General features: G+C 50.0%; 1 protein-coding gene and 1 long non-coding RNA gene across 2 annotated transcripts; one reads left to right on the top strand and one right to left on the bottom strand.

Annotated features, from left to right (window-relative positions):
• Positions 1–24,591, bottom strand: IQCD (IQ motif containing D). The gene is made up of 5 exons (XM_047088309.1): positions 24,512–24,591; positions 5,841–6,662; positions 3,446–3,679; positions 1,273–1,344; positions 1–486 (listed from the first exon to the last, which is right to left on the bottom strand). Exons 2-5 carry the CDS (start codon positions 6,567–6,569, stop codon positions 169–171), a joined length of 1,353 nt encoding a protein of 450 aa, XP_046944265.1. The 5' UTR covers positions 6,570–6,662; positions 24,512–24,591; the 3' UTR covers positions 1–168.
• On the top strand, positions 6,354–10,657 carry LOC124518338 (uncharacterized). Its single transcript, XR_006963657.1, has 3 exons — positions 6,354–6,435; positions 7,067–8,068; positions 10,420–10,657. It is a non-coding gene; the product is annotated as an uncharacterized LOC124518338 (long non-coding RNA).
• Positions 24,592–24,657: the final 66 nt, after the last annotated feature.

Here is a 24,657-nt window from a genome sequence, read left to right on the forward strand (position 1 = left end):
GCAAAGCGACGTTTATTCGTAGGATGGGACTTGAGATGGTTTTTAACTCTGAAAAATCCCTCCAGCCGGGAATGGCCGGGCTCCCCCTCCTCGTGGCCCCCCGGCCTGCTCTCCGAGAAGTGAGGAGCGTGGCGACACGGGTGGGGAGTGGGGCGCCCAGGGGGAGACTCACTTCCTGCCCTTGCCCTTGCCCTTGCCCTTGCCCTTGCCCTTGCCCTTCTTGCCCCTCCCTTTGCTCTTGCTTCGCTTTTTCCTGGACCTGAGCACGGAACGGACCAGGTAGCCCTTCCACACGGCCTGGATGAGCGTGGCGGCCCGCACCATGCGCAGCATCTCCTGCTCGGCCTCCGTTTTCTTCTTGGCATTGACCTCCCGCTCGGCCCGGATCTGGGCGAACTCCTCCACCAGCACCTTGTACCTCTGCCTCAGCTCCTCCAGCTGGACCTTCTCCTCCTTGTGGATGATGTCGAGCTCCTCGTACTCGTCCTGGGGTGGGGGGGCAGGGAGTGGGGGTCACCGAGCACGGGGCGCCGCCTGCCACCCTCCCCTGCGTGCACCCCCGCCCTTCCCGAAGGGGCTTCCGCCCCGGCAGTGCCGCCTACGATCCCAGAGCTGTGGGAAGGTGGGCCTGAGGGCACCCTGTTTTCTAGGTCTCCGTTCGCTAAGCGCTTCCTCCAGGCCGCGTCCTGCGCCGGGTGCTAGCATTTGTGTGACCGTGGTGCCTCACTGTATCCCCTTCGTGGTCCCAGCACGGGGATGACTGTCGATCACATGCAGAGTCAGGCTCAGAAAGGTCAAGCCCCTTGCTTCAGGTCACACAGCGGGTAAGGGACACTGGAGTAGAAGCTCCAAATGATAACAGGGACCAGCTTCACTGCGCTGTCCCAGCAGGCGGCACATCTCGGGCCCTCAGGAGAAACCTGGGCGACTGAGGGAAGCAGGGGAGGCAAGCCCGTGCCTGAGTCTGCCCAGGAGGAGCCCTGGCTCATGAGGCTGCTGGCAGGAGCCGCGTGCAGAAGGGACAGAGAGTATGGGATGTGGACACTAGATGGAGCCAAGATCGTTGGGCCCAGTGACAAGCGCTTAGTGCCTTCCGGCTTCCGGCTCCTTCCTCTCCCACCTCTCCCCATGCTGTGCGAGGCCAGACAAACCCTTGGGCCTAAGGTAGGGGGGCAGGGAAGCCTGTCTGGGGAGGCCCAGAGCTCGGCACAGACCATGGGCCTTTCCTAGAGGAGCACGGGAAACGCACTCGAGAGACTACAGCACAAATACCTGCTTCTCGCCCATCTCCATATCGTATTTCTGGATCCAGTTCTCGATTTCCGTCTCCACTTTGTATTTCTTCTAAAAAAAGTCAACGAGTCATCGTTTGATGGATTCATAGGAACAACAAACCGTGCCGAGCTCACTCTGCAACAAGCTTTAACGTGCCTTGCCCACAAGGTAGCTTCTCCATTTCACAGATGAGGAAACTGAAGCTCAGACGTGCTAACTCACTTGCCCAAGATCACAGAGCGAATGAGAGGTAGAACCTGAATTTGAAGCCACAGGTGTCTGACTCCAGAACACTCTAGGCAGAGGGAGCAGCCAGTGCAAAGGCCCTGAGGTAGGAACAGGCTTGCGGTGTTTAAGAGCAGAAATTGAGCCAGTGTGGCCGGAAATGGAGTGGCTGAGGAGGAGCCCCCGGGGTCCCAGGGAGGTCAGAGTGAGAAGCTGCATCACCGGAGGGAGTGTCAGCAGTGGAAGCAATTTGGATCCTAGCGTCAAGGAGACGGAAAGCCATTGGGTGGATTTTGATGCAGGAGAGGGACATAATCTGTTTTTTAAAGATCAGCTCCCCTACCTACAACGGAATGTTATTCAGCCATAAAAAGGAACGAAGTGTTGACAAATGCTACGTGGATGAACCTTGAAAACGCGAGCTAAGGGAAAGAAGCCAGACACAAAAGGCCACATATTATACGATTCCATTTATATCAAGTGTCTAGAACAGGCAAATCCATAGACACAGAAAGCAGATTAGTGGTTGCCAGGGGCTGGAGGGAAGGGGGAATGGGGAGTGACTGCTTAAGGGGTACGGGGTTTTATTAGGGGGGATGGAAATGTTCTGGAACGAGATGGGGGGGTGGCTGCACAACACTGTGAATGTACTAAATGCCACCGAACTGTTGACTTTAAAATGGTTAAGTTTAGGGGCGCCTGGGTGGCTCAGTTGGTTGGGCATCCAACTTCAGCTCGGGTCATGATCTCGCGGTCCATGAGTTCGAACCCCGCGTCGGGCTCTGGGCTGACGGCTCAGAGCCTGGAGCCTCCTTCCGATTCTGTGTCTCCCTCTCTCCCTGACCCTTCCCCATTCATGCTCTGTCTCTCTCTGTCTCAAAAATAAATAAACGTTCAAAAAAAATTTTTTTTAAATGGTTAAGTTTAGGGGCGCCTGGGTGGCTCAGTCGGTTAAGGGTCCGACTTTGGCTCAGGTCACGATCTCGCGGTCTGTGAGTTCGAGCCCTGCGTCGAGCCCTGGGCTGACGGCTCAGAGTCTGGAGCCTGCTTCGGATTCTGTCTCCCTCTCTCTCTCTCTCTGCCCCTCCCAGGCTCACGCTCTGTCTCTCTGTCTCTCTCAGAAATAAACATTAAAAAATTTTTTTGGTGGTTAAGTTTATGTTATGTGAATTTCAGTGAAGAACAAATAAACGAACTCCCTAATCCTACAGGGCAAGAGCTCTTGACTTGGGCACCACGGACGGGCTGGCTGCAGAGGGCCTGTGCCCCCCAGAACTGCCCCCCGGTACGTGCAGGTGCATCTGTGCCTTCTTACGGAGGAGAGGCCCATGGCTTCCATCAGATGCTCAAGAGTCATGACACTGAGATGAAAACTGGGAACAAGTATTAGAGAATTCCTTTATGAGGAAAGAGATCCGGAAGCAAGCTGGGTGTGTGCAGGCCCAGGGCCCAGAGGAGGGCAAGAGAAGTGATGTGTCCTGAGCACTTAATGCACTCACTTTCCACCTACCGCCTCATTCGATTCTCCTAATGACCCATTAGACCGATCTGCTCACTTTCATTTTAAAGATGGCAACACGGGCTGGAGGGAATTACGAAATTCGCCTGAGGTTTAGGAGCTCCTTCAGGTCCTTTGCACGACAAGGTGGGTGTTATCATCCCTCTGGGGCCCAGAGTAGTTAAGGCACTCGCCCAAGGTCACACAGCCAGCGTGCAGGAGGATAGGACCAGTGTCTCCGCCCCAGCCCCCAGGCCCATGTGTAGCACAGGGGGTGGGGGGTAGACACTGGCTCATTCCTGCACTTCCCCTGTTCCCAAGCCCTCCTCCTCAGGGGAGCTGTTCCCTGGCTGGCTGGGGGAGCCCTACCCTGCCCCGCCCTCCCGCTACACCACCCCTCCCCTGTCCCCGGGGCCTCCGTTGTCCCCTCCCTGCTGTCCCCCGTACCTTCCTCAGCGCCTGCTCTGCCTCCCGGTTTTCCACGACCAGGTTGTGGTGTTGTGACCTCAGCAGCAGTATCTCCTGCTGGATCTTGGCCACCCGGGCCTGCGAGGCCCGGAAGTCTGCCTTCTGCTGCTTCTCGGCCTCCTGCTTGGTGCGAAGGAGGTTGTTCTCGGAGAGCCTGAGCACCTGGTGCAGGTGGTTTTTCAGTTCTTGGATCACGAAGTTCTCTTTCTCCACCTGGGCCAGGAAGACGAGAGGCTCCATCATTACCTACGTGATGCCCGATAGTCGCAGGAGAACTGGTACCACACGCTCCCTTGCGGGGGGAGCCGGCAACCTGCGCTGTTACCTGGCGGAACCCTGCCCCCAGTGCCCAAGGGGGACGGAGACCGCCTGATCACAGCCAAGGCAATTGAGGCTCAAGGGCATCGACTCATCTGTCTGGGGCTGTACAGCTGAGCCGGGGAGGGGTGGGGGTACTTGAAGCCAGGTCTGTCTGATCCAGACCCCATGTGCTTGGCCACCCCCTCTGTCTCCTGGCTTGAGTGATGGGCACAGGCAAGCTGGGGCGAGGCCTCTGGGCAGGTCTGGACGGTGGCACAGAACAGGAGTATTCTGTTGGCAGAGACACTAGGAGTGTTTCATGAGAGCACGAGACACACGTACCGTGGGGATTGCCCCCCGCTAATGCTTGAGGGACAAAACCGCCCTCAGAAGGTTCTAGAACAGGAATGGGGGTGGAGGATGGGGCCATTTTGTAAATAAGCTCCAAAGGCCGGTCACAAGCCCCGGAGTCTCCCTGTGAGCACAGCAGTGCTGTGACTGGCTCCCGCCAGCAGCCTGGGGGGCTGGGGTCAACTGGCAGGGGGGACCCCTGGGGGTCTGAGCTTCTCTTGACCCCGCGGCAGCCCAAGGGTGTCACCCTCTCATTTCACACTGAGGTCCAAGTGACACGATAACACTTGTCAACCCGGAGAAATGGAATTTGAGCCCAGATCTGTCCAACTTGGAAGCCCAAGCCGTCTCCACCACCCGAATGGGACCCACTAAGCTGTTTGGGGCCCCTCTCCCTGTCCCTCGCCGGCGCTCTTCCAACCTGTGCGTGGTCTCCCCTGACCGAGCGCCCCGGGGCCGAAAGAGACAAGGCCCCCGTCCTCTTATGGGGTGCCAGACCCGAATCAAATCACCAGATAAATAATCGCATAAACATTCCTCAACAAACTCTGCTTTCAAGGACAAATTCAGTGAGAACCTAAGGAGGTTCAGCCTGAGCTAGGGCGTGGGGGAGGCCGGGCGGCAAACAGTTTCGCAGGGCCTCGCGCTCTGTGTATCACAGGGGGCTGGAAATGGCAGTGCCAAGGCTGTGGAGCAGAATACTCCTGGCAAACCTGGCCCCAGGCACGGACGACCCTTCCCAGCAAAGCCAGCCACAGGGTGTGGCTAAGATCCGTGACCGTGGGCTACTTCCGGGTTGCATCCCCAAAGGGCCAGGGTCAAGGCCCTCCTCCCCTTTCTGCCTCCTGTTGGCTGGACCAGCGGTGACATGATGGGGGTCTTCTGGGTCCACGGTTAGAAGCCCTGTGTGGGCGGGGGGGTGGGGTGGGCAGCAGAAAGGCCGGACAGAAGGAGCCTGGAGCCCTGACGAATTTACAAGGCAGAGCTTCTGTGACTGCTCCAGCTTTCCCACTAGAGAGAAACATTTCCAACTCGACTAAGCCGCTGTCATCTTGGGTCTGTCTTGGGAGCCAAACCTATACTTAGATGCCACCTCACGGGGACTCTGTAAGGCTCTTCTGAGCAAACGTATGCACAGCATAATACATAGGTGTGCATCCCGGATGGTTATTAGGTTGGAATCATGTTATCGTTCCCCCTTCTTCAAAATCCTTCTAGAGCTTCCACCTGTGCCATCTGCCCCTCGCCCTCCGAACAGAGATCACATTCGTTGATGAGGCCTCAAAGGTACTGTGCGGTCTTCTAGCAAAGCCTAAAGTACTTACTCCCCAGCCCTTTGCAGAAAGAGCTCGCCTGATGCTGGCCTGGCCTGTTCCTCCTCCCTCTCTTGCCTGGTTCACTCCCTTTCGTTCTTCAGGTGTTGGCTCTTATGTCTCTGACCCTTTGGGTCTCTTGTAACACTGTCCTATGGCACCCTGCGCTTACCCTCCGTCGTATTTCTCAAAACCGTAACGAAATCAGGTCTTTAAGACCTACCTTCCCCCAAACTGCATGAGGCAGGGACAATGTGGACTCATTTATGAGACCCGGCACCTAGTAAGTGCTCCTAGCAGTACGCGTGGGGTGAGTGAATGACAGCAGGCGTTTAAGTCACCGAGGCAAAAACCCGACCGCCGAAAGGGTTCGCTTCTCCGTGCGGCCCCTTCCACGGTCCGACCGATACCTCTGCGTCCCTGTTCTTCATGCTCGCCGCCAACTCATTCTCCAGCGCATCAATGATGTCCTGGTTCCTCCTGTTCTGTCTACTGACATCCTGTATGAACTGAGTCTTCTCTCTGGCTTCCATGGGGCTGGTGAGTAGCTTCTCGAACAGGAAGCCCCGCAGTTCCATCAGGCAGTCAATAAAACGCTGGGCTTCTGCGCTTCTGCCCAGCGCGTGCGTCTCCGAGAGCTTTGCCGCCTGCGGGTTATCGAGCAAGAGTCTCAGGACGTCCTTGGTGGACTCTCTGATGTGCTCCATGAGCGGCAGTAGGTTGGATTTCTGCAGCTGCACGGAGAGGAGGCGGTCTCTGAGCCATCCCTCGTCCTCAGACTCTTCCTCCTCCTGCAGCCGCCTCTCCTTATCCTGCAGGTAAGCGACACTGTCCAGGAGCCTGCGACACAGGTCCTCGTGCTCTCTCACCGCCCTCCTGACGTCCCCTCCCAGAATCCCCTGCAGAGCCTCGTCCTTGGAAGCCAAGTGTGAGAGCAGGGTCACCAGCTCCACCTTGTGGATGGTCTCGTCCAGTACGGACATGACCCTCTTGGTCTCGATGGTGGTGAGTTTGGACTTGGAGGGGACCAAGGGTTTTAGCGGGGAGGCCGGCTTTTTGGACAGCTCTGCCGTCAGCCTCATTCTGTTGATGTCAGGGCCCTGGTAGAGAGGGGCCACGGCGAGGACATCGAGAGCCATTTTCCGAGCGGTCTCCCTTGCCCCTGTGCGCCCTGGGAGGCGCAGACGTTGGCAGACTACGTAGGTCTCCTGCCGTTAGTGGCTCTGGCGACCCTGCGAAGGAAGGAGTAAGCGGTTAGTGGCGCGGTGCTGCACGAAGGTGGCTGCTGTGGCCGCAGCGGCCACCGACCGTCAACGCCGAGAGCTCGTCCCAGGTGCCCCGCAGCTTTTACGCAGAACCTCTCACTGAAAGCAGTTTCTAGCGTTGTGACGGCATTGGACACGAGGGAAGGAGGTGGGTAGAGGTGGGTCTCAGGCACAGATGTCAGGCAGGGCACAGCCGGGAGTGCAGACACCATTCTGTTGAAGCGACTTAACTAGGTAGGATATTAAGCGTCCCCGGAAATGGGTTTGTTCAGCCATTTACATTAATGAGCATTTAATCGCAACAGACATCGTTTCGGGTGACTTAACATGAATGAATAAAAGTCAATGCTGTTGAATTTTTTTTTTTAAAGCATCTAAATATAGAAAGCCAGTTACACGGGCGATGGAAAGAGTTGAGAGGCTAACCAGGGAAGGGGAAGCCACCCAGACACTGTCAACGGCAGGAGGCCACCGCAGAAGGAGCTGGTGGTGAGCTTGGAGGATGAGGGTCACCCAGGGGAAGCTGGAACCGCACCCATTTCCTGTCCAGGCGGGGCTATAGCCCCCCCAGGAGCTGTGGCCACCGCTGGAAACGCAGCCCAAAGCAGAGAGAAGAGGAAATACCGTGGTTTCTTCTTCCTCCCACCCTCCAATCCGACACCAGCGCCTCCCATTGGCCAAACCCCGGGGAAGCCAGAGGACAAGACGGGCAGCCTGCAGGTGTCAGCAGCCCGAGACAGAGCAGCACAGGGACAGAGGGAACAATGCGGCTGCGAGCAAATGGGACTGGGACCAGCACAGCACATCTGCGCTGGTTTTTAAGTATGGATTTTAAAAGTCAGGGGGGGCGCGAACAGTGACTTTGAAACACAGTCTTTCGAACCTGCTTCGCTACGTGCAATGTTGTATCTCGGACTGGATCCTGGAAGGGGAAATGGACATTAGTAGGAAAATGTAAAATCCAAACCAAGCCGATGGTGTCGTGAACAGCATTGTACCAACGTTAGTTTCTTGGTTTTGACGGACAGACCCATCACGGTTATTGAAGATATTAACGTTGGGAGAGCTGAGTACAGGGCATTTGGGGATCCTGAACTATCTTTGCAACTTTTCCGTAAATCTACGGTCATTACGAAATAAAAAGTTGAAAAGACTCTCTGAGAAATTTGTGGCAGCGATCAGAAATCGATCATGGATGTTGTCTACCTGGCACAATGGCTGAGTACTAGCTTCGCAGTAGCCCCACTTGGGTTTAGACCCTTGCTGGGGGGACCCTGGGCTACTTGTCCAATCCTCTAAGCCGGGGCTTCCTCAGCCATAAAACTGAGACCTTAAGATCCGGTGAGAAGTTGCTGGCACAGGGCCTGTACGTGGTAAGTGCTCAATAAATAATAACTAGCATTATTAACCCAGGGAACCCCGATCCCAGGTCCAGGACTGTGGTGATTTCCTGGTCTGAGTGTCTGGGCTTGGCCGGAGATCCAGATGTACCATCGGACTTGCCTCCTGCCTCCTGCCCAGGATTGGCTGGGCCTCCCAACATACCATGTCTAAGAGGGACCTCACCGCGTCCCCAGCCCTTACCCTGCTCCTTCCTGATCCTTTGCCCTGGCGATTGGCAATTCTGCCATCCTACTTGCTCGAGCTGGAAACCTGAGTGCCACCCCACACTCTCCTCCCCCCCCCCCCACATCCCAGTCTCTTCGTTCTTTCTCTGACAGCGCCCCCTCCTTTCCTTTCCTTCTGGGCAGCCTCTGTGCCACCGAGTGAGGGCCTTATCGTCTCTCACTCGGATGATTAAAGAGCTTCTTAACTGGTCTGCTTACGTCTGCTCCTGCTCCCTGCAGTAAGGGTCATCTATCTGGGTATTTATTGAGCTCCTGGGGATATAAAAGAGATTCAAGGAATGGTTCCTGTCCTGCCAGAGTTTATAACCTAGTTTGGAATATGAAACACGCACGCGTGAAAGTTCAACAACTCTAGGAGGAACGGCATAAAGCTGTAATCACAGAATAGGTTGAGATCATGCCCAGCTTTCAACATAGAGTGGGGACTTTGGAGTTTATCTTGTAGGAGATTGGGATCCATTTTGATTTTGGGAAACAGGTAACAGGATCAACTCAGATTTTCGAGAAAGATTGGTCGTAATGGATCATTTATAGGGAAAGGGTTGTGGCAAGTAGAGAGCTTGGGGTATTATAAACCTTCCACCTCAGGGCCCTTGCACATGCTCTTTTCGTCTTCTTGAAACGTTCTTCTCCCTCCTTATTACTAAGTTAATTATTTGCACTCAGATCTCAGTTCACGTGTCACTTCTTCAGGGAAGACTTGCCTGGGCTTCCAGGCTGGGTCGAATTCTTGTAGTTGATTCTTATAAGGCCAGCCTCTTTGTGGCAGCCACCATCCCCATCCCAACCTCCTTCCTTCTTGCTTGCCTGTAATATAGTGGCTGGAAATATTCAATGCTCAACTTCTCAACCTCCTTTACAGTTCTGAGTGGCTATAGACACTGTTAGAGCCAATAAAATAGAGAAGTTTTCTAGGGGCTTCTAGGAAACCTTTTACCTTCCCCATACAAAAGAAAGACATTGTTGGCTTCACCTCCGTTCCTTGAACTTGGGCTTTAATGATGGAACAGTGGCAGCCACTTTGTGAATGAGAAGGAAACTGCAGGAATGCCATTCCTGATGTCATTCAGCCACTGGACCTTCCAAGGGTCCATCATCTCTTACCCAGATGACTGTGAGAACCTCTTCACTGGTAACCCTGCTTCCGCCCACGTCCTCCACGGTCTCATCACAGCAGCCAGAGGGAGCCTTTTAAAACGTCAGATTCTTGTACTCCTCTGTTCAAAATCCAGCTCACGAGGACTGGTTATTAAAATTTCAGGGTATTTGTGAGGTTCCTGTTAAGCCATTGGTAACTTGACTCTTTTTTTTTTAAGTTTGTTTCATTTATTTTGAGAGAAAGAGAGAGAGAGAGAGAGAGAGAGAGAGAGAGAGAGAGAGAAACCTCAAGCAGACTCCGCACTGTCCGTGCAGTGCCCGATGTGGGGCTCGAACTCAGGAACCGTGAGATCGGTGACCTGAGCCGAAACCAAGAGTCAGGTGCTCAACCAACTGAGCCACCCAGGTGCCCCAAACCATCAGTAGTTTGAAATCAGCCATGGTGGGAGTATTTACACACGGAAATTGGCGAATACTACAGATCACGGCCCCCTCCCACCAAACTGGTTGTTGGACATTTACCAGAACCCCCCGCTACCAACAGCTCCCCATCTCACTCGGGATAAAAGCCAAAGTCCTTACAACGACCTAGAAGGCCCTACATAATCTGGCTACTGCGACCACTTGCTCTTCTGCACTCAGACCGACCCTTTTGCTGTTCCCTGAACATGTCAAATGTGCTCCAGCCTCTGACAGGGCCTTTGCACTTGCTGTCTGTGCACCACGACCCCTGCCCCCCGCCAAGCCCCAGGGCTGGAGCATTCATCTAAATATCTGCAAAGCTCGTTCCTGCACTTCCTCCTCTGCTCAAATCTTGGTGTAGTAGTGAGTGCTCTCCGGATTTCCTTCATAAAACGTAAACCCTCTCCTCCTCCCTGCCCTCCCTGCCCTCCCTTTCCCCCTATCCTGTTTGCTTTTCTCCCGGCTAGGTTCTCACCGTCTGACATCCATATATGGGCCTGTTTGTTTATTGTCTGTCTTTCCCCCTCCCCTAAAAGGTGAGCTCCAAGGAAGGCAGGGGCTTTATCTATTTTGATCACGGCTACATACGCGGCACTGAAAAAAACATCTCAACATCGTCTTGGGGCGAGGGCTGGGCCTGCCACCTCCAGGTTCCCTGTGCCCTTCTCCTTGTCATATGCTGTGGATATGAGAAATGTTTTGAAGACGGAGTCATCAAGGGGCGCCTGGGTGGCTCAGCCGTTAAGCGTCTGACTTCAGCTCAGGTCATGATCTCTCGGTCCGTGAGTTCAAGCCCCGTGTGGGGCTCTGTGCTGACAGCTCAGAGCCTGGAGTGTGTTTCAGATTCCGTGTCTCCCTCTCTCTTCTGACCCTCCCCTGTTCATGCTCTGTCTCTCTCTGTCTCAAAAATAAATAAACTTTAAAAAAAAAAAGAAGGAGTCATCAGGACTTGATGAGTGAGACTGTTTTGCGTTTGGGGGACTGGGAGAGAAAGATTGGGCCCTTTTGAGGGACTAGACAAATTGGGGGGAAGGAGGTGTGGAAGGGAGGACAAAGAGCTCATTTTATTGAAAATATATTTTTGGGGCGCCTGGGTGGCGCAGTCGGTTAAGCGTCCGACTTCAGCCAGGTCACGATCTCACGGTCTGGGAGTTCGAGCCCCGCGTCAGGCTCTGGGCTGATGGCTCAGAGCCTGGAGCCTGTTTCTGATTCTGTGTGTCCCTCTCTCTCTGCCCCTCCCCCGTTCATGCTCTGTCTCTCTCTGTCCCCAAAATAAATAAACGTTGAAAAAATATATATATTTTTAAGATTTATTCGTTTTTCAGAGACAGAGAGTGAGCAGGGGAGGGGCAGAGCGAGAGGGAGACAGAGAATCCGAAACAGGCTCCAGGCTCCAAGCTGTCAGCACAGAGCCCGACGTGGGGCCCGAACTCACAGACGGTGAGATCACGACCTGAGCTGAAGTCGGTCGCCCAATGGACTGAGCCACCCAAGCGCCCCTTGGTTTTGTTTTTTTTGTGTGTTTTTTTATTTTTTATTTTTTATTTATTTTTTTTAATAACCTAATCTGTGTTTCTTTTTTTAAATTTTTTTTTCAACATTTATTTATTTTTGGGACAGAGAGAGACAGAGCATGAACGGGGGAGGGGCAGAGAGAGAGGGAGACACAGAATCGGAAACAGGCTCCAGGCTCTGAGCCATCAGCCCAGAGCCCGACGCGGGGCTCGAACCCACGGACCGCGAGATCGTGACCTGAGCTGAAGTCGGATGCTCAACCAACTGAGCCACCCAGGTGCCCCGTTTTGTGCGTTTTTTTAAAGTCTATTTGTTTTTGAGAGCAAGAGAGAGTGTGCTTAGCCACGGTCGGTGTCTGTTGCTTACAAGCAAAGAAGCCTAGCTGAGCGTGCTCTAGGCATCTCACAACACACATCCAGGGGGGCCTGGGAGGCCTTGGGGACAGAGACATAAATGCAGAGGGAGGAGTCGCGGACGCTTGAAGCCCCAAGAGATATTCAGTTCCCCGAACCGGAGTACACGAACAGAAGATCGGGAATCAGAGGAACATCTCGAGTGACCACGAGCAAGGAAGAAAGGCAGCTAGATGAGATGCTAAGGACGCTCGCTTCCTCGGCCAGGCCAAATGGGCCCCAAAGTCAGAAGGCTCTGGGAGTGGAGGCGAGGAGGGCCCTACCTTGCATCTCTTTGTTTCTCCGCCCCCACTTTCTGCACCCCCCCCCCCCCCGTCAATCTCGTGAATCCCCTTAAGGCTTTCCCCCCCACCGAAGATCACGTTTCAGGGACAGCCAGGGAGCTTCCTCGGCCCCTCTGAAGATCTTCGCTCCGTGGCCACGGGATGAACGTGAACAAAGTGCTTCACGAAGCTCTCCCATTGTCCCCCAAAGCTCTCAGGCATAAATCAAAAAACGCCTGAACTCTTCAGAGATTGCAGCTGGAAATGCAACGTTCTATGAAATGTTTCCAATTTGCTTTCAGCCAAATTACCTCTTTTGCTTTAAAGGGCAAACTTGTTTTCTTTGATTATGATGACGCCCATCAGTGTTTGACAGCTCATTTGGGTGAACACGGAGAAGCCAGCGGAACGACGATCGGGGGGGGAAATGCATCTCGCTCTGATGACAAAAATCACTGGAGAATCTCTTTCCCTTGAATCCTAATATGATCATTTCATGTCCTTTTTAATGCCACCAACCTTAATATTTAAATCATTTCCAACTTAAGCCTCTCCTTTTAAAATTCCTGCCCTGAGAGTGAAGCAAGGTTGTTAATGGATGGGGAACTTTAATTGGGTCTTCCCTTTATTTGTCATTAATTCTGCTGATGAACTTTATAAATGGAAATATATCTTTATCATGCAAATTATACCTCGGCTTCATTCAAATGGGCTTGTTGGATATTTTATTACTTTTCACTCTCAGAACATTTTGAGAAAAGAAAAAAGGGTTTGAGCGAAATTACATTTTCTTCCCCTTGGGGAGAAAAAGAGGAAGAAAACCCGACCCTCGCAACTACCCCGCACATCTCACAATGGTACATGGAGGCAGAGGGGGTTAAACAAAACTGGAGTGTGGTGGGGGGGGAGGAGGCGGGGGGGGGAATCTCATTGCAAAGAACGACATTTTGATATTAGCTAACTCTTGACAACTGATTCCATACCCAACACTGTTCTAAATGCCTTGGGTGTATTAACTCCTTCATTCCTTACAACAACCTTACGAGGTAGGTGCTTTCATTAGCCCTACTCACAGACAGGGAAAGGGAGGCAGAGAGGGAGGTGAGATGTTTCCATATGAGTTTATAGCTACTAAGCGGCCACGCTGGGGTCTCAGCCCAGGCAACCTTTCTGGAGAGCCTGCCCCCCGCCGTAACTCCAACTGTCCGGTCTGACCATTTTCAGATCGACTTTTCTTGTGGCCCAAGCACAGTGATACTTTGCCGGCCCAGTTTCAGTGGATACCGTCAAGCAGAGACCCAGTGGACAGACGGGTCCCAGATCCGGTTCCCACAGCATTCAATCTACTTAGCAGCTACAATTATGAATGCTCATATTTGTCGTTATAGGTATATGTACACGTCCCACCAGCAGTGTTCTTGCTGGTGTCGCATTCCCGCGGGCACACCTGGGATCAGACACAGTTTGCGACAACAGAGCTGTGTCGCCCCATCGCGCTCTCCCCGCTCGAGAGAGCGCATCAGGATGCAAATGAGTGAGTGGCTGAATTATTTTAGGGTGAGCTTTGAATCATCTCTCATTGACTTTTATGTTTTTGAGTCAATCATTCACCTACTTTGGAGCTTATTATAAACTAATTACGGAGACACCCGTCGTAACTGATCACGACACAGGACTGTCGAGCAGCATGAGGCCGTCGTGTGGGAAGCAGAACGTGGGGTCTGGGTCAGGAAAGCAGCCTTCGTGAGGGTTAGTTCTGATTCAGGGTTGTCCAAATCTCTCTCACTAACATGCCACCTTTGTGATTTCTGCCAAGTCTATAGACCGGAGCGTACTATTACCAACTCAACTTTTTTTTTTTTTTTCCTGAAGTGTAAGTATACTTTCATTCTTAAGTACTTTCATGAAAAAGGAAGCTTTCGAACTAGAAAATCTGTATCACTGTCCTCACAGAGAAGACAAGAATGTCTACATCCTGATATCAATTCACTCTAGCTGGATGCTATTGCTCAGGGACGATGAGCATGAGTCCAGATCTCTGTTGTTAAAAAGCGAGATTAGCAACTGGCAGGGAGATGTTACAGACATACGAAAAAAAAAGAGAGAAGAGATAAATTACAAATGTCAGGAAGGAAAGAGAGGCCATCACTACTGATCCCATGGATGTTAAAATGATAATAAAGGAATGTAATGAACTCCTCTATGGCCATAAATTTGATAACCTAGATGAAATGGACCAATTCCTTGAAGATACAATCACAAAAACTCTCACGAGGAGAAATAGATAATCTCAATGGGCCTTTATATATTAAAGAAATTGATGAATAATTAATAACTTTCCCAAACAGAAAACTCCTAGATGATTTCACCGGTGAATTCTACCAACTATTTGAGGAAGAAATTATACCAGTTCTTCAACATTTCTTCCAGAAAACAGAAGCAGAAAGAATATTTCCTAACAGGTTTTATGAGGCTAGCATTATTCTAATGCCAAAACAGACAAATACCCTGTAATAAAAGAAAGCTACGGACCAATATCTCTCACAAACATAGATGCAACAATCCTTGACAAAATATTCACAAATTGAATCCAACAAAGTATGAAAAGAATTATATCCCACAACCAAGTGGGCTTTCTCCTGTGCCTGCAAGATCCATTCAACATTCAAAAATCAATTCACGTAATCCATCACATCAACAAAAAGGAAAACCATGTCAATAGATGCAAAAAAGCATTTGACAAAACCCCACACAATTCAACAAACGACGACACTAAACTTCTCAGCAAATGAGGAATATCATGGAATTACCACAACTGGATGTAGAACATCTACAAAAGCCCTACAGCTAGCGTCATACTCGATTGTGAGGAACTAGAAGTTTTTTCCCCTGAGATTAGGAACAAGGCAAGAATATCCCCCCTTACGCTCCCTGTTTAACACCATATTGGAAGTCCCGGCTAATGCTATAAGACAAGAAAAGGAATTAAGTGTATACAGATTGGGAAGGAAGAAATAAAGCCGTCTTTGTTTGCAAATAACATGATTACTTATGTAGACAATCCCAAAGAATCTCTATACATGCTCCTGGAATCGCACAATTATAGCCAAGTTGCCGGATGTAAGGCTAACATACAAAAGACTTATTAACACCAAACTCAGATTGTCTCATTGATGTAATTAGAATTAAAGTAGACCTGGAAAGGATCTTCAGCATAGGCGTCTCACCATGAGAATCGATGTAAGTGGTGTTAGTGCCACGTGTATACATCTCTTCCAAAAAATATCGTTGAACCAACAAAACGAACTGAACGGACCCTCTCTTACAGTACCAGCCTACTGTTTAAAATTCCTAGTACAGGGGCGCCTGGGTGGCGCAGTCGGTTAAGCGTCCGACTTCAGCCAGGTCACGATCTCGCGGTCCGTGAGTTCGAGCCCCGCGTCGGGCTCTGGGATGATGGCTCAGAGCCTGGAGCCTGTTTCCGATTCTGTGTCTCCCTCTCTCTCTGCCCCTCCCCCGTTCATGCTCTGTCTCTCTCTGTCCCAAAAATAAATAAGCGTTGAAAAAAAAAATTTAAAATTCCTAGTACATGTATTCCTAGACAACTATTTCCTCAGTGATTTGTAGCTTCGACTGAGTTTTTTTTTGTTTTTTTTTTTTTTTTTTTTTTTTTGCTTTCCTGGCTCCAGTCTTGCTACTTCCCATGACTAGACAAAAAAGGCTGCTTGTGGTTTAGATGGGAGAGAGCTAAGGAGGAACGGTTTGGGGTGGGAAACATGGTTGGAGGTGGAGATGACAAAGAGAAGTTTTCACAAGAGATGCTATTTGTTTTTACTTCCTACCCTAGTGGAGAATTTGCAGTTCCCGCCCAATTTCAGGTCGAATAAAACCATGTTGTGGATTTCACAATTTGTGTAGTTGATTTCAAGTACTTAAAAAAAAAATTTTTTTTTAATCTTTATTTTTGAGTGAGAGTGAGAGTGAGACGCGGAGGGGCAGAGAGAGAGGGAGACACAGAATCTGAAGCGGGTTCCAGGCTCTGAGCTGTTAGGAGAGCCTGATGTGGGTGTCGAACTCACGGACCACGAGTTGGTGACCTGAGCTAACGTTAGAAGCTTAACCAACTGAGCCATCCAGGCGCCCCTGATTTCATGTACTTTTGACAGCTCTGTCCCATTTCTGAGCTTTACAATTGCCACCCACCCCAGGCCCTTAGGACCTAACACTCCCTGCTTCATTCTTAACCTGAGCTCCTTCTTGGGATTCAAAGAAATCTTTGATGGCTAAGGGATTCCTGGCCACTTAGTTCGGATTTCACCACCTACTTGCTGGGTTAATAGGCAGAGGTTTTGCCTTTGAAACAGCAGGAATTTCCCTTTTAGTCTCAGGAGATCCCACTGGTTTGGCAACCATGCAAATAGCTTTCTTCAGAACTCTGTATGCTTTATCTGAGCCTTCTAAGTCTAGAGCAGAGAGAGTGAGCGGCTGGAAAGGGGTAGAGAATCCATGACGGAGACTGCTGTCCCAAGCCAAGATCACGTAGTGGACACTCAACAAATCACTGTGGAATAAGTGAAGAGACGGCAAATCCAGCCCATTTCCTCACAAGGAGATGTTGGCATCATATGATAATGTTCCTTCACGAAATACGTTATGTCCTGAATTAGAACCAGAAGACAGCGTCATATTTTAATAATGAAAACTGTGGGCCAGCATTTGGCCTATTTGTTTCCCATCCCTGTACTCGGGGCTTGGAATTTTAAAATAAAAAGATTTAAATCCAATTTGTTTTTATCTTTTTTGTAGTTTTTTTTTTTTTTTCCCTATCACCACTTTTGAAATATTACCCAATCCTCTCATGTCCTTTCGGAGCACCTGTGTTTTGTGGGTTATATTTGGTTTGCAAAAGATTCCCAGGCTGGAGCTGTTAGCAGTGAACGCTGGAGGTATTAACAGATAACAGACGGAATCTCATCTGCCGTGATGACTTCATGGCTGTGTTACCCTGTGCTTCGGAGACAGAGGGCACTGAGTGGTGACGGAGGCTGGGAGGCAATGCGCTCCTGGGGACAGATTTCTAAACTGTTGGTTCTAATGAATGCTCTCTACTGGAAACTGGCCATAGCTACAGCCCTGGGCAAGTTCACTTGACCTTCTGGGCCCTTATCTCCTCATTGGTGAGAGAGAAAAGAAAAACATGAGCCTACCACACACAGTGATTAAGGTTGTGGGTTCTAGATCCTTGCTGTGTGGCTTTAGGCAAGTCGATCAAACCCTCTAAGCTTTGGCTTCCTCATCTGTAAAATGGGGACAGTAAGGGAACCCATACTCAATAGAACTGTCATGAGTATGACATGAAATCCTGGCTCAATAATGTTTAGCTTGGGCGCCCGGGGGGCTCAATCGGTTAAGTGTCCGACTTCGGCTCAGGTCATGATCTCACGGTTCATGGGTTCAAGCCCTGTGTCTGGCTCTGGGCTGACAGCTCGGAGACTGGAGCCTGCTTTGGATTCTGTGTCTCCCTCTCTCTCTCTCTCTCTCTCTCTCTCTCTCTCGCTGCCCCATCCCTGCTTGTGCGCGCTCTCTCTCTGTGTTTCTCAAAAATAAACATTAAAAAAATAATGTCTAGTTTTTATTACTTTTATTATGATTTCAAAAATAATGTAATTTAGTATTTTTTAATGTTTATTTTTTTGAGAAAGGGAGAGAACGCGAGCAGGGGAAGGGCAGAGAGAGAGGGAGACACAGAATCGGAAGCAGGCTCCAGGCTCTGAGCTGTCAGCATAAAGTCTGACATGTGGCTTGAACTCACAAACTGTGAGATCATGACCTGAACCGAAGTCACATGCTTAACCAGCTAAGCCACCCAGGCGCCCCTATGGTTTAGTATTAATATTTGAATACTTCTTTAAAAAATTTTTTTTTCAACGTTTATTTATTTTTGGGACAGAGAGAGACAGAGCGTGAACGGGGGAGGGGCAGAGAGAGAGGGAGACACAGACTCGGAAACAGGCTCCAGGCTCTGAGCCGTCATCCCAGAGCCCGACGCGGGGCTCGAACTCCCGGACCCCGAGGTCGTGACCTGGCTACAGTCGGACGCTTAACCGACTGCACCACCCAGGCGCCCCTGAATACTTCTTAAAATAGAAGATGTAGGGGCGCCTGGGTGGCTTGGTCGGTTAAGCGTCCGACTTCGGCTCAGGTCACGATCTCACGGTCCGTGAGTTCGAGCCCCGCGTCGGGCTCTGTGCTGACCGCTCAGAGCCTGGAGCCTGTTTCCGATTCTGTGTCTCCCTCTCTCTCTGCCCCTCCCCCGTTCATGCTCTGTCTCTCTCTGTCTCAAAAATAAATAAACGTTAAAACATTTAAAAAAAAAATAGAGGGGCGCCTGGGTGGCTTGGTCGGTTAAGCGTCCGACTTCGGCTCAGGTCACGATCTCGCGGTCGGTGGGTTCGAGCCCCGCGTCGGGCTCTGTGCTGACAGCTCAGAGCCTGGAGCCTGTTTCCGATTCTGTGTCTCCCTCTCTCTCTGCCCCTCCCCCGTTCATGCTCTGTCTCTCTCTGTCTCAAAAATAAATAAACATTAAAAAAAAATTAAAAAAAAAATAGAAGATGTATTTTTCCTCAGTATGCAGAAGGGTTTATAAAGTGCCAAAATGGAACGACTTTTGACTCTTTTTTACTGTTTTAAAAAATTGTTTTAATGTTTATTTATTTATTTATTTATTTATTTATTTATTTTAAGGGGGGGGGGGCCCAAGCAGGAGAGGGGCAGAGAAAGAGGGAGAGACAGAATCCCAAGCAGGTGCCACATTGCCAGCACAGAGCCCGATGTGGGGCTTGAACTCTTGGAATGTGAGATCAGGACCCATGATGAAACCAAGAGTTGGCTGCTTAACGGGCTGAATCACCCAGGCACCCTTACTATTTGTTTTTAATTTGACTGATTTCTACATTATTTTCATTTTTCTGTTGGTGATGAAGGAGGCCTGGAGTCCCGTTTCCTGTCTCCTCCTCCTTACAAATTAATTCATCATGATTTTTAATTCCTCCTTTGGGTAAATGTCATTTTAGACGTGTTTATTTCTGGTTATATTCAACTGTGGGTAGTATCACTGTGGCTGTTTGAGACAAAAGGAAGAATTTCCTAGTGGTGCATTTAGATTCTTCTAAAATAAACTTCCTCCACCTAAGAAAATATTTAAATCCTAATCTTATCAAATGCGAAACACTGGCTTTTCCTCACTGCTTGATTACGTTCAAGAAGTGTCTTTTTTAAACCAAGGATTACGACCCTTCGGTGAGTAGTGAAATCAATTCGCCAGTTGGGACTGGCGTTAAAAATAAATGAAATAGAATGGGAACTATTAGAGTGCATGGCATGTAATTAAGTATTCATGTGTTATTAACACGTGTGTGCTGAGCAGAGAAGGAAAATGTATTTCTTTGGTTTGTGGTTAAAGGGAAAAAAATCTGTGTTCGAAAGCCCCCCCCCCCCGCCCCCCCCCCCCCGCTAAAGGCATTTGATTGGTTGTAGAATATAACCTGCTGCTATTATTTGAAAGCTAAGGTCAAAGAGATACTTTCCCCTGATTTCAAATCATCTTGATTTGCAATCACGTTTCCTTTCAGTTCCACTAACCAGGGCCTGAAGGGAAAGGTAGGGTTATGTGCACATGTACCTGTTCGCATGCAATACCATTTGCCTTGTATGGAAATATCAGTCTGGGACAGGGTTTCTTTCTTTCTTTCTTTCTTTCTTTCTTTCTTTCTTTCTTTCTTTCCTTTCCTTTCCTTTCTTTTTTTCCTTTCTTTCTTTCCTTCTTCCTTCCTCCCTCTTTCTTTCTTTTTTCCTTTCTTTCTTTCTATGTTTATTTTTGAGAGAGAGAGAGAGACAGACAGACAGACAGACAGAGCGTGAGTGGGGGAGGTGCAGTGAGAGGGAGACAGAGAATCCAAGCAGGCTCCAGGCTCTGAGCTGTCAGCCCAGAGCCCCGACGTAGGCCTCCAACCCATGAACTGTGAGATCATGACCTGAGCCAAAGTCCGATGCCTAACGGATGGAGTGACCCAGGCGCCCCCTGTAGCAGCATCCCTGGCCTCTACCCATTCGATGCTAGTAGCACATTTTTCTCATCACCGATTCTGACCAGTTGGAGACAAAATGTCTCTAGACATTGACAAATATCCCCACACGGTGACGGTGGCAGGTCGGGGGATGCCCCTGGTGGAGAATCACTGGCCTAGACCACAGCGGCCTTGCTCTTCTATAAAATTCCTGCCCCCCCCACCCCCACCCCCACCCCCAAGTCCAGCGCTCCATCCAGGTTCGAAGGAAGGCCTGTCCCGGGCTAGCTCAGCTCTGTCTGACAAGCTGACATCCGTGCCATCTAAAGCTGCCATCGGTTACGAAATCAAGATCAGGTTCATGAGCTGAGCGTCAGGAGACCCAGCTGCATGATTCTCCCAGTTGGAGCTCTTGGAATGAGTCTGAGCACGTCCCTTATCTCTCTGGTGTCTGGGGATACAATACTTGTCCAAACCACATCAAAAGGCAACTGGGTGGAGGAGGGCTGATCTACTAGATGAGAAAGCCCTGTTGAGGGTTAAAAGCCCTCTTCAAAGGGGAGTGATAATTATTATATGTTGAAGCATAAATCAGGTGGTGCCTCACTGCTCTGAGTTCTTGTCTCCTAGGGAAAAGGTGTGTGTGTGGGGGGGGGGGGGAGGAATTTAGCACAGAGCAAGGAAGACTCAGCCTTTTCCATTTTTCACTGTCAATGAAGTGAAAACCCAACCTAAAACCATGGCATTTACATCTGACCACGTGCGCCTAGAATGTTCCAGAGGGATGCCTTGCTCAGGGGTAGGGCAAATGCCCTGGACAGCCTGTCCAGCCTGTAGGCAGGGAGACTGATGCTGGGTCTCTGTCACCCCACCGCTTCCAATCTAAGGCTGTCTGGGGCTTTCTGGGCGGAGGGTGAAGTCTGGGAGAGGAAATGGTGGGGCAGATTCTTGCCTTCTAGCAACAACTTGTGTATGTCCAGACGAGGCATGAACAGTGACCTCACACCTCACCCCTTCTCAAGTTTGCCTTTCCTGCCATTTTCAGTACTTTTTTTGTCGTGTCCCAGCCTGGTCATCTGTCTATGCTTCTATTTTCACTTCCTGTCGACTACCTTATGGGGTGGGGGGGAAGGCAGGGAATAAGAAAGTCATCCTAACTTGATTGGTTAGAAAATCCAACCGTGGCATCTTCCCTCATTGCTCAAGAGGAGACATGAAAGGCTGGGGGAGGAGTTTTAAGCAGGGAGTGAGCGACGGGATGAGATCTACTGCCTGGATAATTGTGGCGAAAGGGTTGGCAGGTGCAACGAGACAGAAGGAGCAGGTTTGGAAGGCTGTCACGGTGTCTAGGGAAGAGACGTGGGTGGCCTCAACCAGAGACAAAGCAGTGGACGGGCCCTAGGAACATCGAGCAGGCGAATGAGTGGGATGAGATGAAGGAGTGACTGTGCGGGCTGGGGGAGAAGGAAGTGAGGGATGGTGCCTAGAGTCCTGGCTCAGGTTGCCTGACGGATTGTTTCGGTGTTTACCCAAAGGGTGAACACTGGAAGAGAAGCAGGCATTGAGGGGTTGGGGTGTTTACTGATGGCAGAACTTGCTATCCACTTACCAACTGTGGGGCTGTGGGTGCCTGGAGGGGGCGCCTCTTTCTAGGTCACACCAAGGCACTAGCAGCCAGCTGGGTGGGACATCTGTGAAATGTGGCGGAGTGGTTGATATCTGGAGTAGATTTTGCGTTTTATTGTTGTTGTTTTTAATTATTCGATGTAATTAATTAATTTTAATTTAATTTGTTTTGGAGAGAGAGAGAGAGAGAGAGCGAGCACACAAGCAGGGTAGGGGCAGAGAGAAGCAGAGAGGAGAGACAGGGTCCCAAGCAGGCCCTACACCATTCAGTGCAGAGCCCGATATGGGGCTTGAACTTACGAACTGTGAGCTCATGACCCGAGCTGAGACCAAGGGTTGGATGCTTAACTGATTGTGCCACCCCAGGCGCCCCTGGAGTAGATTTTAAGAAAGACCCAGAAAGACCCAGAAATGTGAGAGCTGTTACTGCACAGATGGTGACTGGAGCCATGGCAGGGACAGAGGGCAAGCAGAGCGAGAAGGATGAAGCTCCTTCACTCTTTTAATGAGATTTGTTCTGATTGGCTTCAATCTCCCCGACCAGCCATCCCTCAAAGCCCTCCTGCCCTCACTCTGTGCTGCAGCCACACTGGTCTCTAAAGTGTTCAAAGCACCAGGATCTTCACACACGATGTTCCTTTTCCCAGAAACCATTTCCCAACCCCTAGATCAGCTCTTTCTCAACCTTCAAGTCTCAGCTCAATGGCTACCTCTCCCCAGACTGGAACAGAGAGGGCACTGTGATCTGTGGAAACCCTCTGTACCTTTTCTGCATGGTACTTATCATGGGTGTAATTTTTTTTTACACTCTATTGAGGTACAATTTACATCCCCTAAAATTTGCCCATTGTAATTGTACCACTCCATGACTTGTTTGTAAATGTCCAAAGTTATGCCGCATCACCACAAAATTTCTATCACTTCCCCCCAACTTCCCATGAGCTAATTTGCAAACAATTTCTATTCCCACATTTAACTTTTCTGGATATATCATACAAATGAAATCATATAAATGGAATCATACAGTATGAAATCTTTCGTATCTGACTTTGTGCTTAGCTCAGTAATTTTGTTTTCAATTTGAGGGAGAGAGAGTGTGTGAGCGGAAGAGGGGAGCAGAGGGAGAGGAAAAAAGAGAGAAAGAGAGAGAGGATCTTAAGTAGGCTCCACGCTCAATGCAGAGCTCCACTCGGGACTCCATCCCACGACCCTGGGATCATGACCTGAGCTGAAATCAAGAGTCGGATGCTCAGCTGACTGAGACCCCCCAGGCGCCCCAGCGCAGTAGTTTTTAGGGAGGGGTGACTCTGGCCTCCAGGAGACATTTGACAATAATTTGGATATATATTTGGTTGTCACAGCTGGGAGAGGGCGCTACTGGCATATATAGTGGGTAGAGGCTGGGGATAAAGCTAAAACATCCTGCCCTGCCCAGAATAGCCCTCTACGACAAAGAATAGTCTATCCCGAAATGTCAGTGGTGCCAATGGACCTGACTTGGCATAGTGGTTTTGAGGTTCAACCATGTTGTAGCATGTATCATTATTTCGTTCCGCTATTCTTTCTGTCTGTATGAATTCGACTATTCTAGGTATCTTATATAAGTGGAATCATACATAGTTGTCCTTTTGTGCTTGGCTTATATTCACCTAGCATTAGCTCTCCATGGTCCTTGTAGCATTTATCAGAATTTCATCCCTCTCACAGGCTGAATCATATTCCATTGTGCGTGTTTTTTTTTTTAATCCATTTATCCATTGATGGGCTACAGTTGCTCTTTGAGGAAAGGATTTGTCGTCCTCCATGCTCCACCGTTCTAGAAATGCACATCCACAGGTGTATTTTTACATTTATGTGTATATTACTAGATTAATGACTATCTCCCACTTTAGACAAGCTCCATGAATGGAGGAATTAGTTTTCGTTGTTGTTGTTGTTGTTGCTGCTGTTTTCTCTACTCCAGCACCCAGTAGTAGGCACTGGGTGAATACTTATGAATATTTGAGATATGGAACAAAACGACTCCCTCTGATCCGTTTGAAGCAGGAAGACAAATGGACAAATGTGCTTTAGGAAGAAAAAACCTGCCACTGTTTCCTGAGCACTTACTACGTTGCTCAGCTCCATGCCAAGCTTTTCATTGCCTCAATTCATTTGATCCTTAACAACTAACCCTTTGAATGAAGAATGCACAACGAAATCACATTTTAAGGACAAGAATGGGAATTAAGTTATGTCGTTAGCACAACAGGAAAACAATGATATAATCGAAAGGACCTAATCTGAACACACCCAAGTGAGATGATTTGCATGCTCATCCTGGAATGCATGGCCTTTGGGCGAAATGGTAGGGAACTTGTAAACTACCCTCTCATCCCCATCACCTATGTTTGACTTGAACTTAGTTAACCAGGATGTGACTCCACTTGACTAGTATCATCCACGTATTAAGGATGAGGAAGCGGGGATGTGAAGATGGTGAGCGGGGAGGCAGAGTAGAAGCAAGGACACAGAAGATGCCCAGTACTCCTTGAAGGCAGTGGAGAGGGAGGCCCGGACAGAGGCAGGGGCTGGAGAGCAGGGTTCTGGGGCAGGGACAGCATCGCGGTGCGGACTACCGATTCCTCAGGCACCAAATGATAGCGGACTGGATCCTATTCCCCATCTCCCGCTCATTCCCGGCCCTTCCCCACCGGGGTCACTCACCTGCTCCTAGCGCCCTGGTTTCTCAACGCAGTTACTTACCGCCGTTGTACCTGTGTTGCTAGGTTACCCGCCAATCACTGAAGGAGGGACTCGGCGTCTGACTGACTTTCTTTTTCACCATTCCGTTCCTTGTTTCGCTCAATCCGCCCCACCTCCTGAGGCCTGACCAATCAGGAGTACCGCCT

Source organism: Lynx rufus, unplaced genomic scaffold, assembly GCF_022079265.1.
Source record: "Lynx rufus isolate CCGP_SWC_20201006 ecotype Redwood Valley unplaced genomic scaffold, mLynRuf1.p SCAF_24, whole genome shotgun sequence".
Classification (NCBI taxonomy): domain Eukaryota; kingdom Metazoa; phylum Chordata; class Mammalia; order Carnivora; family Felidae; genus Lynx; species Lynx rufus.

Excerpts from the sequence above, each read along its gene's own strand:
- IQCD (XM_047088309.1), bottom strand. The coding sequence starts at position 6,569 with ATGGCTCTCGATGTCCTCGCCGTGGCCCCTCTCTACCAGGGCCCTGAC. Across the intron at positions 3,680-5,840 it reads TGAAGAACAGGGACGCAGAG|GTGGAGAAAGAGAACTTCGT; the intron begins GTATCGGTCGGA and ends TTCCTGGCCCAG. Across the intron at positions 487-1,272 it reads TGGAGATGGGCGAGAAGCAG|GACGAGTACGAGGAGCTCGA; the intron begins GTATTTGTGCTG and ends CCCCCACCCCAG.